At 39.2% G+C, this 16,141-nt stretch overlaps 1 protein-coding gene across 1 annotated transcript in view; it reads right to left on the minus strand.

Annotated features, from left to right (window-relative positions):
• The window catches only part of DPP3 (dipeptidyl peptidase 3), a gene marked incomplete in the record, with an annotated part of 784,135 nt that overhangs the window by 719,536 nt on the left and 48,458 nt on the right, over positions 1 to 16,141 (minus strand). Inside the window, 1 exon segment of the mRNA XM_044078218.1 lies at positions 1,007 to 1,307. Coding sequence (XP_043934153.1) covers positions 1,007 to 1,276 — 270 coding nt within the window.

Here is a 16,141-nt window from a genome sequence, read left to right on the forward strand (position 1 = left end):
ACTGTCGCTCGCAAAGTGGGACAGGTGGTAATCCTAGTCGACGGTACGGATAATACTGTTCCTTTCAGCCTATATGTGTCCTTATTGTTGTAGCTGTTTATATGCTCCTTCTGTTTCGTTTACATGCTTATTCTATTTCCTATCACATTTGGTATGTGAAATACGGACATACCTTTTGTATGAGACTATTACATGCCTTGTAGGATATGATTTGGACATACGGTCGCTAGATATCTAAATTTCTTGTGTATTTTATGGACACATCTGCCCAGCTGTGTACCCTCCCTCACATTATGGGTCAGCTGGTGACCCTCACCATTGGGCTGGACGTACCTACTGGCTCGGTAACATATGATGCGTTTCACTTGCACTTGGTATAGCTATCTACACTGCGTTGGACTACGGCCACACGGTCTTCCATGTCATTTGTTCGCAGGATAGGGACTCGTTATTCCCTACCATGCATTTGTATTTGCTTCATCACTTTGTGTTCGCAGGTACTTTCTTGCATGCTTTGCATACATTTCAGTATCCATACATTTCAGCATCCACGGACACAGACAGATGTGATTACTATCTTCCAACTTGTTATATGCAAGCATTTTAGGTTGCACGTCGACAGCCGCCATTTCCACGCCTCCGTGCGGCACTTCAACACGCCCTATGCACTCGCGCTCCTTTCCTGTGCACGTGGCTGAGAGACTCAAGCACAAACTTGAGAATTTCAAAAAAAAGTGTCAGCTTGAGCAAAATTCTCACAGGTTTAAAATTCTGAGGCCCATAGTGTTTTCTGCAGTATATACCAACCAATTCATGGGCAAGGCCTAGTAGACTGGGCAAATTACTGCCTGACTTTACAACACTATGAAAAGCACCAACATGGTAACACTATAAAAAAGTATCAACATGGTAACTACTTCCCACAATACAAAGGAAAACTGCTATAACATGTTTAAAAAGGAGCTGTAATTTCAAATTGATTACAAAGGAACAAGCATGCATTTACCTGATATTCATCTACAGTTAGCCCCACTGACAATGCTATCGGTTCCAATTCAGTGGGACTCTGAGCTCGAAATAACTTCATAAGCAAGATATATATAGGTGGAGATTCTGGAGAAGTCTGAACAAGCACAATCAATCCACCATACCAGGAAGCACGGGACAGGTAGTGTGCATACAATTGTTCTTTCTTTGTTAACAACTGAAAAGCCTCCTTACACGGTAGCAATGAGATGCCAATGTCATTGGGCAGGATATACTGAGAATCCGTCATACTGGCCAATTAGAATTTAAGTGTCTTGTGTCTAGAAGGAGAAATGAAAACAGACGTCATTGGTTAAAATCTAATAAGCACTACCAAAACCAACATATATTATTACATGAAATGCATAGTAAATAAAGATATGTAAACATAACTGACTGCATATGGTTTTGAACCATTCAAAAAGGCTTTTCCAAGACAATTCTACATTGACCCAGATGCTATGGATCAGGCTGGTGCCAAAAATCATGTCTGCACCTTTTCTAAAATTACACAATACAGGTTTACCTGAAATTTCATTAAATTATCCATAAAACTAATGCATATTGCTGATCAAGTGTAGCAGTTTCCAATTAATGGTTAAAAAAGGTTGAATTAGTGTTCTAATGTAATTATCCCATAAAAGTGGTCTGTACACCCTGCATTCTCCCAGTAAATTGTGCTCCAACCACTTCCAAAGAATCCTCCACAGGAAACTTCAGCAGGGCTTGCCATTGACATTCTCTTCACCAGGGCTTGCCACTGACATTCTCTTCACTACCAAAGACACAGCCATCAAAACTGATAAAGGTATCAATTCAGACTGCATCCATGCTGCCCATCTACCCTACCTGTCCTCCAACAATGACCCATGTCCCATACCAACTAGTTACTAAAAAGTACACAGAACACAAAGATAACAATCAGTTCATTAGCCTGACCATAATTATTAAACATCTGAAGTTGTAATGATTTTAACATTGATGTTGTATTCTGAATCAGTGTATTAACCCAACAAATCTCAAACATGCTACAAGAAAAATTAAGTAGCCCATTGAAATGTGCATCTAGCATAAAGCAGTTTGTCCCTACCCCCGTCTTCCCATCCAGCATAACTTGCTCCTCTACCCCTTTCGCCCTCCATCATACACACTTACGAGTATTTGATGAGCCACACTCTCGGTAAGTAAATGCCTCATATAAATAAGATCAAAACAGACATACAGGTGTTAGTGTTACTGCCTTTCTGTTCCAGTATCAGGCTTTGATGCTGGCCTCTGAATACTGTCTGTGTACCATCTAAATGGTTCTTCTCTTAATCTCATTTAAGTAGATATGTATAGAAATCCACTCCCACCCCCAAAAATCTCTCTTGTAAAAGGGGGAATTTGTTTTAGTGAAACTATCATATTTAAAGTTAAATAAATTAGGCAACATTCTGTCATTACACCATTAAGGATTTTTTCTCTTCCCAGAAATTCCCAATTAATACAGTTCCTACAGCCATCTCTCCTATATAAATTTCTGTTCTTTTCTTCCAAGCTACAAAGACACCAAATTTTTATTCTTCATAAATGCATTCTTGCATATAACTGAACACACCTATAAATGCCTACCCTGGTATTATTTCAGTTAACTTAATAAGCTACTCAAGCCTAGGATTCAGACTGCACACAGCATTTATTTAAGATCTAACCCTTAAGCGGCAAAGACACAGTAACTCAAAACTCATATGTAAAAACAGGTCTGGCAACCATGGCTAAACACATACAATTTTCAATAAAACGAAAACACAGACAAAACAGTAAAACAAGAGATAAGCGCTTTCACAACAAGTGCTTCATTGGGTCTACAACCTGTTCTAAAATCAACCTATTTAAAGTAAAAAGAAAAAATCAAAAGGCAGAGTCGGTTAAGCAATATTAAATTAAATTATGTAATCTTTGTGCCATCAAAGCTGGTCTTGAGGCATAACCCCATTTAAACCTGGGAACTTGTCTGTCTGTAGTGCTGTAATCCATTTTGATTCATCCAGTTCAGTCACATTCCTTGGATCCCCTCGACTAACATTGGGCTCAGGGTTTCCTGACCTTCTCTAGCACAAGTGATTGTTGTAAAAGCAGGGACCAATCAGATTAGGTAGCAATTCGAGCTTCTAGATTCTTCCATCCTTTCTGGTATATAAACCCTGTGTCTGCAAGGGGCTGTGCTTGTATATACCAGACTGTGGAATGGTTATTCATCACTGGGACAAAGCAGAAATTCCTTAAGATTTCAAGAGCAAAATAAGTTATTTCTTACGTTTATTTCATTGAGTTGCACTTCTTTAATGTTATAATTGTGCTAAACAGCCAAGCTACTACATTTTTGCACTGTCAAAGCTTTTTTTTTTTTTACAGTTTCACTGAATTTCTGTACTGTTTTATACTGTTTTAACTGCATTTTTCCATTGCTAGATACTGTTTCTACTCTAACTGCATTTTTACTGAATTACTTAACTGTAAACTGCTTTTTCAAACGGAGAGTTGTATTTTCTATTTGTGAGTGCTCTATCTGTACTTTTCTGTACATTTTGTGAGGTTTCTGTGTTCTGAAAAAAAGACAGGCCAGCAGAAAAAGCAGGAATGATGCAGAGTCAAAAATACAATATATAAAGGTTTATTTGTAAACCCAAATAACCACAGACCGGTTTCGGCAGAATATGCCTTCCTCAGTGTGTTACAGACAAATAAAAACCTGTTCTGGTCAGGTATCATACAACTGATTTGTTTGCAGTTAAAAGCGTTCTCCAGAGTCTCCTTGCTCCTTTATCCGTTTACAATTTTCATTTAGTAGCTGTAATAGTTTCCCACCTGTCCTCCCTATTGGTGTCTTGTTCTTATACTTGGCTTTGCAGTTGCCCGCCATACTGTAAATTTGATCTGGGACACTCCTCCCAGTCTAGTGTCATTTGATCTGGGACACTCCTCCCAGTCTAGTGTCATTAGCTCATTCCACCTAACAGAGAAAACATTTGAGAAGGCCAAGCCACTCAGGTTCTTAAACTTGAATTATCTTCTGTTCCTGCTTTCTCCCTTTCCACTTGACTAAAATGTTTTTGATAGAATTGTCTTGTGTTCTGACGGAGTATACTTTTCAGCTGATAAGAAGTGCCAGAAAATATACTTAACTGTTCAGAGATAAATAAAACAATAACTGAATTCAGTTCAGAATACAGTTTGAAAAAGTTGCACTTATTTAAACTGCATTTTCTCCAATATTGCCACACACTCAAGTGTGCTAGCTTGCACTGCACTTGAATTGTTTTTAGTGCTGTTTTAGCTGCCTTTCTGTAAAAAAAAGAAGATTAAGCTGGTTTCCTGCCTTTCCAGTAACCACAACAAGGTACAAATATGACTCAGTCATCGTACAGGTGGATGTGAATGACGGACATACCTCCCTGGACTACATGAAAACAGACATGGAAGAACTCGGATTATGTAGCCCAGGCGGGTATGACCCTAGCCCTGAGCAGCATCCTACCATCACCCAGAATGATATCACAGTACAAGCAGATTGATTTCAACAATTGGCCAAGTTTCTGGTGTCATTCCAAGGGGAGCCAGTATCTGTCTGCCTGGGATGACATGACTGACAAGACATCAATGATTTGCCAGAGATGGCCTCCATCTGTCACCCCTGGGCTTCTGGATACTGGCCAAGGCTCTTGCCACCCCTATAGTGCCTTTTTAGGCAGTGTTCCAAAGACCAAATTACCACCGTAACAGCTACAAACAAACGCAATCTGAGGGTCATGCTTAAAATTGCTAGAAGTCTAAATCTCAAAATGCACTAGCTCGAAGCACTCCTTAAAATGGAGAACATTGACATTTGTGCTGTAACAGAGACTTGGTTCAAGGCAGCAGAAAGCACCCATACACTACCAGGCTAAAACTCTTTCCACACCTTGTTGGACTGAAGCTCCAAAGGCGGTGGCATTTCCATATTCATAAAGGATAAGCACACTTTCAGACTGGTAGCCCAACATAACACATCAGAGATATTTCAGGTGCAGCTAACATTGGGCAAGGTAGCGATTCAGGTTGTAGCCTGCTGTAGGTCCCCAACCATGTCCCAAGATTCACACTCCACATTTCTAAGCACCCTGTAGAATATTAGGGTCCAACCTAACACTCATACTAGGTGACTTCAACTACCCCTCCATTAACTGGGAAAACTACTCATGTACCAATACACTTGCTCAACATTTCCTGGAGTTCATTAATTCCAATGCCCAATTCCCACTAGAGGTAGCAACATTCTTGACCTGGTCATTAGTAACATGGGCGGCCATTGCTCTACACCAGTAGTCAGGTCCTCCCTGGTTAGATCCAACCACAAACTTATCACCTTGGAAATCCACATCCCTCCCACCCCCACCCCGCAAAGGTAACCACCATGACAAACTTCTCCAAAGCTAACTTTGGGCTCCTAAAAACAGAGGTGGCTAACTTCATGGCACCCATGCAAATGGAGAATAGTTGCATGACCACCGAATCATACAGCAATGCACTGTACGAACACGTACACAAATGCATGGATCTCATCATACCCAATAAAACCAAGATGATCTCCTTTAAAAAAAGGAAGCCAATCTGGTGGTGCCCTGCCATAAACAAACTCTACAACAGAAGAAGGAACTGGATGCGGAACAAGGTGAAGTCCCAAGGCTGGAAAAACTCCCTTATCAGCCTTAACAAAAAGTTGAGATCCCTCCTCAAATCCTCTAAAGCTAGCTATGAAAACAGAATTGCAGCAGATAGTAAAGATAACCCCAAGGCCTTCTATAGTTATGTAAAGAATCTCCACAGCAATACCCAAATTTGCCCTGAGCTACTGCACAATGGTACCTCCTATACCAGAGCCAACAGATATTGCCAATATACTGTCAGATTCAGTGCCAACTTTACCCCCCCAACCCCCCCCCCAAATGACCAATCACAATAACAGTAGATTGCCAGGCACCCAGTACTACTGCTGCACAGGTTAAAACAGCACTGTCCCAAGGCCAAGAATACAGCTTCTGTGGGACCTGACAATATCCCTGGCTGAGTTCTACATGAACTACAGTGTGAACTGGCACCTCACCTGTGTGCCCTGTTCAATCACAGCCTCACCACAGGCTTTGCCCCTACCAAATGGTGCACTGCTACAGTCATCCCTCTCCACAAAGAAGGAGTGACTATAGACCCTGGGAACTGTCCCCCCTTAGCCTGACAAGTCTGATATGCAAAAGCTATGGCACGTATCATCATAGACCTAATAAACAAGGATAGAGGGAATCTCCAAACTCTAGATCCCACACAGTTTGGTTTTGTGAAGGGTAGATCATGCCTGCTCAACTTGGTCAACTTCTTTGAGTCGGTCACCAGAGCTGTGGATGAAAGAAAAGTGGTTCATACAGCCTACCTTGATCTGGCAAAGGCCTTTGATACCATTCCCCACTCAGGAATCATAGAAAATTTCACTAAGCTAGGCATCACCCCCTATATAATCACTAGGTGGGTTGCAAACTGACTTACAGATAAAACCCACAGTGTTAAAGTAGCGGACTCCAAGTCAGACTGCCGACTAGTCACAAGTGGAGTCCCACCGGGTTCGGTCATGGGTCCTCTCTTGTTTGTTATCTACTTCTCTGAAGTCCAGGCCAACACGAAGGCACTCTGGCTGACAACGTTCGCAAGTTGTGAGCCATTATTAAATCCCCAAGTAATCTTGACATCCAACAGAATGGCCTCACTGAGACCAACGACTGGTGACAGCACCATGGCCTTAAGCTCAATGTCAAAATGTGCAGTCATCCCCTTTGGAAAAAACCCAGTTCCCATGAATTACCACATTGATGGTAGTCCAATTAACACAGAATGCGTTATAAGAGATCTGGGAACACAGGTTGACAGCAACCTCTCTTTTTATCACCACATTACCACTGAGGTCAGAAAGTCCTTCTATGTGGTACATCTCATTACTAAGGGTTTTGCATCCAGAAAGAAAGAGGTAATAGTCTCCCTTGACTCTTCCCTCATTAGGCTAATCATAGAGTACAATGCCCCATTTGTCATGTACCTCACTAGACACCTGCAACAACTAGACAGGCCACAAAAGTACCTCACTAAGAGGATCCTAGGCCTTAAAACACTTGTCCTATATTGACAGACTCAAAAAACTCCAACTATTCTCTGTTTCATATCGCCTACTTAGAGGCGATCTCTGCTTCACTTACAAAGCCGTGTCTGACCCAGCTCTGTTAGAAATGATGTAACTAAAGAAATCCCAGTCCCTCCACAACACACACTCCAGAGACCTCAACCTCATTACCACAATCACAGAACGTACTGGAGGGACAGGTTCATAATCCAGAGACTACCCATCCTATGGAATAGACTTCCCATACATGAAGAGGGTCAGCGAGATGCTCTGCTTGACAAGAGAAATCTTTATGAGTGGATGAGAAATAGAAAATTCACCCCAGGGATAACTCCAGTGGCTCTACTTGACAGAGGCACTGGGAACTAAGGTCGGGTGGCATGATGCCAGGGTAATCCTATGGCTAGGCTTGTAAAAAGCCCCAGGGCCATTAGCCTAGTACACACCTATGAACCTATAAATATCCTGTATTTCCATCAATGTTTGTATAACACATTAGATACATTTTTTGACCGACTATCACCCAGTTGTTGTAAAATACGTTCCTTAAATAATCTGTTAGTTTACAAGTTGCCAAGTAAACTAGATTTTTAGTTGTACAATCCACATATACCTTACAGCTAACAGATATAGGATGTCAAAATAAATTTGACTTGATATATTTACAAGCTTTACAATTACAACAAGGAGGTGTACCAGATGCACTCAAAACTCCGTAGTCTGTTTCTGCTACTATACAACCCAGCAATTTAACTGCTTTATACATCAGTATTTTAAAGTACGAAGTTATTAAATAGCAACATATTTTTCTCAGTATTCAGCCCTACAGTTAAAACTACTTTAAAATCTACATTATTTACACTTACTCACTCTTAAAGCAACATTCCTGACAGTTTCCACAATCTACTTAAATCAATTTATAAAACATCCAGTCATATGTAAATGCTTTCCTTATAATATATTAATCAAAATATAAACCAATTATCCCTTTAAAACACTCACAGAACCCTCTCCCAAAAAAATGAATGGTCCAAGTATGCTCTGCAGCACCTCAGTTGTACCACTCTTCATGAAAACGTTCCTCTCTGCCCACCCCATCCCCTAATTTCAGTAACATTCCTCTAACTCTACCCTTGTACCCAATGTTCAGATGGTCTTGCATCCATCTAAATACATTTCCTCTCCCTACTGCAGTCACATTTCTCATCCAATTGATCTGCAGAACACAACAAAGTGATACAAGACAAATAAATTTAAATCATCTTTCAAGCTTTCCTTGTCACATGACTTTGAAGAATCTCTGCATCTAGTGGACATGTTTCTCTGTAAAGAGGCAGGGTGAGAAGCAGATAATGGTAGTGGAGCCATTTCTCTCCATGTTCTATTGCAGGGATTGAATCTTTCCACTCCGACATGATTTGGACATGGCCAGAAGGCAGGTGTCTAAACTGAGGGGCTGGATAGCATCAAGACTAAGGAACTGAATTCTTGCATGGTTAAATTTGTCTTTGTTTACTGGGAAAGTCCAACTGGGTAATACCTATTTTCAGCTGAGGGCAGGCCCAGGGAGAAAAGATCCATTTGCTTAAAATTGCTTTATACCAAGTTCCAGTGAAACAGACTAGTTACATTTCTATGTACATTTATACATTCTAAGATTTTACAGAGGTGGAAGTTACTAAAGAGAAAGCCCACTTACAACTTAGTGGCTTGTACAAACAGCAGTTATGTATAAAATTGTTTTGTCAGATCAGTAAGAAGGTGAGAATATTATGTTTAAAGGACAATATTTGGAGAGTATTGTACAGTAAAATAGTTTTAACCCTCTGATGAGCATGTACATGACCAGGATTGGTTAGGATATTTTTTATGCAGTAGTTTAAAGCTACCAAGTTTGTCTGAGAGTTTTATTTGCATGCGGATACTATTCCAGAGTTTAGCAATGCATTGGGAATACAGCAAGTCTCCTGCAATATTATTTACCTTACTTGTAAGTGATAAGAATTTGTTATTAGAATGGGAGGTCCCTTGCTGGACAGTAGGTAGTAATAACTTTTGCAGTGCAAGGCATTTTTCAGGATGATGAATAAATTTGTGGGTTGTAGTCAGTTATGAATACACTGACAGTTGTGCAGTTCAAGCCAGGTTAATTGCTTTAAGTTAAGACAGTGGTGGGTCCTATGAGGGAGACTGGTAGCAAATTCAGCTATTTTATTGTAGCAGGAGGCAAGTTTCTTTCTTTGAGTATTGTTTGTGCTTGTTAGAATAGGAGCAGCATGTAAGACAGTCGTCAGTAAGAAGGTGGGGGCTAGAGTTGTCCTTGCAGTATCTGTAAAGAATCCATTGATCTTATAAAGGGAGCCTGGTTTCTGGTGTGTAGATTTAATCGTGTGCAGTATATGCTGGTTATATTTGAGATAGTTATTATAAAACACCTAGAAGTTTACTGTGAGTTACAGTTTCAATGAGGGTATTATTTGCTGACTTTATGGTAAAATAGGATAAAAAAGCTAGGAAATCACTCTGCTGGTCACCCACAAGTAAAAAATAAAGTCCGTTTTATTAAGCGCTTTTCGTCTCTCCTTATAGGGAGACTTCTTCAGATAACACACATGTACAAATGCAAAGTTTAAATAAAAGTCATCAATCAAGTGACACACACACCTCCATTTAAAAACACCCTTCCCTAGGAGAGCCACATATTAACTGTAACATTTACTTCAATAAGTAATGCCTTAAATATACTCTTACTAAAATATTTAGCCTAAAATTCAAAATTAACATTATTTATTTCATGTATGTCTTCATTCTGATGAAAATTAAAATATTAAAATAATTTATCCTGACCCATTCTGTCCACATGACAGCAACTTACAACCAGAGAGTATGGACTCACTTACACCTTTCATGAGCCTACCTCTCTAGATTTTTCAATTTAAGAATACACAGGATAGAATACACTTCATTCAATCCAGGAAGATGGCAGGGGTCTGTACGAAGCTGCCACCTCAATTCAAGTTTCTCCAACATTAATGAATCGGGACCACCTCTTCCATCTGAATTCACACAGTCAATAGCCCTAAATTTGAATGTATGATCTGGAAATGCTTAAACATGTCTAGCTAGTGCACTTTCTTTTTTCATTTTAGAAATAGAATATAAATGCTTGTATACTCTTTCCCTTAATTTACGATCTGTTTTTCTAATATAGAAAGCTGGACAGTGTTGGCACTGAGCCATGTAAACTACTGCTGTACTCACTTATGTTTGGTCACATATTTCTGTTCACTCAAAGTGAAGCACTGGCCAACCTGCATGTGTTTGCAAAAGTTACACATATTACATTTACCCACACCTGTTCGTGTACTTAAACCTTTTGCCTTGTATTGCAGTAGATTTTTCAGGTTTTGCCCTCGTTGGAACACTATTCTTGGTGCTTCACAGAATTTATGCCTGAGAACATTGTCATTCGTAATTAATGACCAATTTTTGTTAAGGGAGTATAAAGCTGGAGCACTGACACTGAATCTAGTAATCAGGGCTGTAGTACTGTATTCTCTAGTCCTTGGTACCATACTCATGTCCCCCACATTGTTACCTCCTATTGTACTCTTAATGATCAAAATTGGTTTATAAAACCCACCAGCCTCTTACCCTGGACTTCTCTAATCAATTCACTGATTAGCTGTTCTGGATAACATCTTACCCTAAACATGTTCCTCAGGTTATTGCATTCCAACACAAATTCATCATCACTGGTCACCATCTGGGCAGCTCTTACTAATTGCCCCTTGACTACTGAATGTTTTTGATGTAATGGGTGGCAACTAGTAAAGTGAAGGAATGTGTTGGAATATGTTTCCTTCCGGAACATTCGTGCACAATAACGGTTGGTAATGATGTCTTTCCTGAGGTTAACGTCCAAATAGGCTATTGATTCAGTGCTAAAAGTAAATGTGAATGTAAAAAACTGGGTTGTATTGTTAAAATAAGTAACCATATCTGTAGCCTGTTTTTCGTCCCCATTATAAATCATAAAAATATCATTAGGCTATTGATTCAGTGCTAAAAGTAAATGTGAATGTAAAAAACTGGGTTGTATTGTTAAAATAAGTAACCATATCTGTAGCCTGTTTTTCGTCCCCATTATAAATCATAAAAATATCATCCAAGAACCTAGTGTAATGGATAATCCGGTTGGCAATCTCCTTATTGTTTAATGCATTACTTGTAAAATATTGAAATAAATGTTACAGTTAATATGTGGATCTCATAGGGAAGGGTGTCTTTAAATGGAGGTGTGTGTAAGTGTCACATGATCGATGACAGTTTTTATTTAAACTTTGTATTTGTACAGGTCTGTTATCTGAAGAAGTCTCCCTACAAGGAGAGATGAAAAGCGCTTAATGAAACGGACTTTATTTTTTACTTGTGGGTGATCAGTGGAGTGATTTCCTAGCTTTTTTATCCAGTTTGTGTTTTTTTTTGGCTTTTCTAGTGTTTAAATGTGTGCAGCAGCCATGAAAATCTCCCAAGTTACACCTTCATCAAATCCGCAAAATGACAGCATAGGAGACCTGACTTTACTTATAGAAGCACTATCCCAGAGAGTGGATAACCTCTCAAAGGTTAGATGCATCAAACCTAACTCAGAATGGAGGGACAACAAATCATAATCTGGTTTCAGCATCAGTATCTCTGTGGGCGGAAATGTAGGTTACACAGGAAACTGCTCACCTGAGCAGTTTTAGGAATGGAATGAGTTCCTCTGAAGCTGCCCGACCTTCCTATTCAGCAGCAGCAATGAACAACAACTTGAATCAACCAGGGTGAGGTACAAGCCCTACCAACGAAGCAAGGACCAACAGTGGATTAATAAATATCGGCAGAACACCCTCAGGGCTTATTGGAGCTCCTAATTTGGAACACTGGTTATCCCTGTCACTGGGGTTCAACAATGACAGCGAGGACCAACAGGAGCAACCGGCTGGAGGGGTAGCCGATATTTCTTAATTACTGCAGCAATTTGACAACCGGTTAGTAAAGTACAAAAAAACTACAGTTAGAAATTACTTTAAAGAGAGTATCAGCGAGGGTATTGTACCTAAAGGGCTGAGGAGTTGGCAATACCCTACGGGTCTGATAGAGGGGTCTTACTTTCATAAAGATCTGTTAAACTTATTCAACAAACATGGTTTAGAGTTATTGGACTTGATTTGCACCCATTATAAAAAAAAAATGCTGAAGTCCTAGTCAAGGAGCCTACAGAATTAGATACGTTAATAAAGGCTGATGCAGTTTCAGTGATACAGGTTTGAATATGAGAGGACATATTCAAGTATAGACCAGTATATGGTCAAACTTAAGGCTATGAAAGTTAAGAAGCTGCAGAGGGACAAGCAAGCTTACTCTACAGGCACAGCGTATCCTAAACCACCTTTTTCACAAAGTAATTCCTTGCAAAATAGGAATGGGACTGTTGAACTTGCACATATAACAGGCAAACATGTAGAAAGTAATGATGAATCTAACCAAACACACAATACACCAGAACCAAGGAGAAGCGCATGTATAGTGAACATGTAGAAAGTAATGATGAACCTAACCACACACATAATACACCAGAACCAAGGAGAAGGGCATGTATAGTGAACATGTAGAAAGTAATGATGAATCTAACCAAACACACAACACACCAGAACCAAGGAGAAGTGCATGCATAAAGTAATGATGACTCTAACCATACACACAATACACCAGAACCAAGGAGAAGTGCACGTATAGTGAACATGTAGAAAGTAATGATGAATCTAACCGTACATATAATACACCAGAACCAAGGAGAAGTGCATGTATAGTGAACATGTAGAAAGTAATGATGACTAACCATACACACAATACACCAGAACCAAGGAGAAGTGCATGTATAGTGAACATGTAGAAAGTAATGATGAATCTAACCGTACATATAATACACCAGAACCAAGGAGAAGTGCATGTAGAGTGAACATGTAGAAAGTAAAGATGACCCTAACCATACACACAATACACCAGAACCAAGGAGAAGCGCACGTTTAGCAAACAGTAGAATACAGAATAATGAGGCAAATGAAATAATGGAGGAAGGAAATTTTCAGAACAAAGCACTGAACCATCACCCTTATCCAGTACCCCAGAATGGAAGGGGGGCCGGACCACATCAGAACAACAATACCAACATGAACAAGCGGAACAGGTGCAGATAATTTATGGAGAGGAGCAATCTGAACATACCCGTGAGATTGGACAGAACTCTGACCGTGACTTTAAAATATATACTTATACAACGATGAATATTGAACAGAGTTTGGCGGATCTTTTAGCCAAGCGGCAGAGTTTTGTTCCTTCATGCAAATAAACTTATAGACCTGAAACTTTTCATAAGGAAACTAAACTTTAGGGTGTTATTTGGTCAAGACAATAATGTCATGAAGGAGTATAAATATAAACTGGCTAGTACATTTTATCCACCTTTACACCCTACTTTGCATCTTTTTGAAGAAATTTGTGAGTTGGACTTACGAAGCATAATAGAACAAGGCAACAGGCAGAATATATTTGTCCAAAACACTAGTAAGAATGAAAAATTGTTGTTAGAAGGGCTAAGACAGGGAGCGATGCATGTAATGCAACCCGATAAGGGGGGGCGGGTTGGAAATTATGTTTACTGACGATTACATCAACAGGATGGAAAAAGTGTTGAACAGTGAAACTTAACAGGAAGTTTCTAGAGCTTATTCAAAAATTAAATCTTGGTTAAATGACTTGTTCATTGAGGTTAGGATTAATATAGACCTCTTCAACTATTTAGTAATGCCAGCCCCAAGAATTCCAATATTTTTTGGAATAACAAATGTCCATAAAAGTATAAATCCCCCCATGAGACTGTTGGTGGATGCAAGGCACAGTATCACGTACTCCCTGGCAAAGGTCATAGATCAAAAGTTGGAGATATGTGACCCAGGAGAGTCAAATTTGCAAAGACTCCTGGACCTTCCTCTCAAACATTAATGCAATAGAGTTTAACCCCATTTACAATTTTATCACAGTTGACATTAAAGATCTACACTCTTCTATTCCTCATGTAGGAGTAGAAGAATGGGTAAGCTATATGATGCGCAGTAAAGGAGCACCTGAGGATGACGTTTCTCTTGTATGTGAACTCATAGACATAGTGCTAACACAGAATTTCATAACCTTCAACAAATATTACTTGCACAAAGCTGGGGTAGCCATGGGTTCACCATGTGGTGCCAGCCTAGCGAACTTAATAATGACATATTGGGAGTTACATTTTGTGAGAAACAATGAGAAGATTGCCAACCGGATTATCCATTACACTAGGTTCTTGGATGATAATTTTTATGACTTACAATGGGAACAAAAAACAGGCTACAGATATGATTACTTATTTTAACAATACAACCCAGTTTTTTACATTCACATTTACTTTTAGCACTGAATCAATAGCCTATTTGGACATTAACCTCAGGAAAGACATTACCAACAGTTATTGTGCACAAATTTTCCAGAAGGAAACATATTCCAACACATTCCTTCACTTTACTAGTTGCCACCCATTACTTCAAAAATGTTCAATAGTCAAGGGGCAATTAGTAAGAGCTGCCCAGATGGTGACCAGTGATGATGAATTTGTGTTGGAATGCAATAACCTGAGGAACATGTTTAAGGTAAGATGTTATCCAGAACAACTAATCAATTAATTGATTACAGAAGTCCAGGATAAGAGGGCTGGTGTTTTTTATAAACCAATCTTGAGCATGAAGGGTACAATAGGAGGTAACAATGTGGGGGACATGAGTATGGTACCAAGGACGAGAGAATACAGTACTACAGCCCTGATTACTAGATATAGTGTCAATGCTCCAGCTTTATACTCCCTTATTAACAAAAATTGATCATTAATTACAAATGACAATGTTCTCGAGCATAAATTCTGTGAAGCACCAAGAATACAGTGTTCCAACGAGGGCAAAACCTGAAAAATATATTACAATACAAGGCAAAAGGTTTAAGTACATGAACAGGTATGGGTAAATGTAATATGTGTAACTTTTGCAAACACATGCAGGTTGGCCAATGCTTCACATTGAGGGAACATAAATATGTGACCAAACATAAGTTCAACTGTCAGAGTAGAGCAGTAGTTTACATGGCTCAGTGCCAACACTGTCCGGCTTTCTATATTGGAAAAACGGACCGTAAATTAAGGGAAAGAGTATATGAGCATTTACATTATAGTTCCAAAATGAAAAAAGAAAGTGCACTAGCTAGACATGTTGAAGCATTTCCAGATCATACATTCAAATTTATAGGGCTATTGACTGTGAATTCAAATGGAAGAGGTGGTTCCGATTCATTAATGTTGGAGAAACTTGAAATGAGGTGGCAGCTTTGTACAGATGCCTGTCATTTTCCAGGATTGAATTAAGTGTATTCTATCCTAGGTAGGCTCATGAAAGGTGCGAGCCCATACCCTCTGGTTGTAAGGTGTGGTCATGTGGACAGAATGGATCAGGATAAATTTTAATAAATTATTTTAATTTTCATCAGAATGAAGACATTATTTATTTCATGTATATTTTTATTTTTAATGTTGATTTTGAATTTTAGGCTAAATATTTTAGTAAGAGTATATTTAAGGCATTATTTGTAAAATATTAAAATAAATGTTACAGTTAATATGTGGATCTCATAGGGACGGGTGTCTTTAAATGGAGGTGTGCGTTATGATTGATGACTTTTTTTATTTAAACTTTGCATTTGTACACGTGTGTTATCTGAAGTAGTCTCCCTATAAGGAGAGACAAAAACTGCTTAATAAAACAGACTATTTTTTACTTGTGGGTGACCAGCGGAGCTATTTCTTAG

This window comes from Protopterus annectens, chromosome 7.part0, assembly GCF_019279795.1.
Source record: "Protopterus annectens isolate FY-2018-M chromosome 7.part0, PAN1.0, whole genome shotgun sequence".
NCBI lineage: Eukaryota > Metazoa > Chordata > Ceratodontiformes > Protopteridae > Protopterus > Protopterus annectens.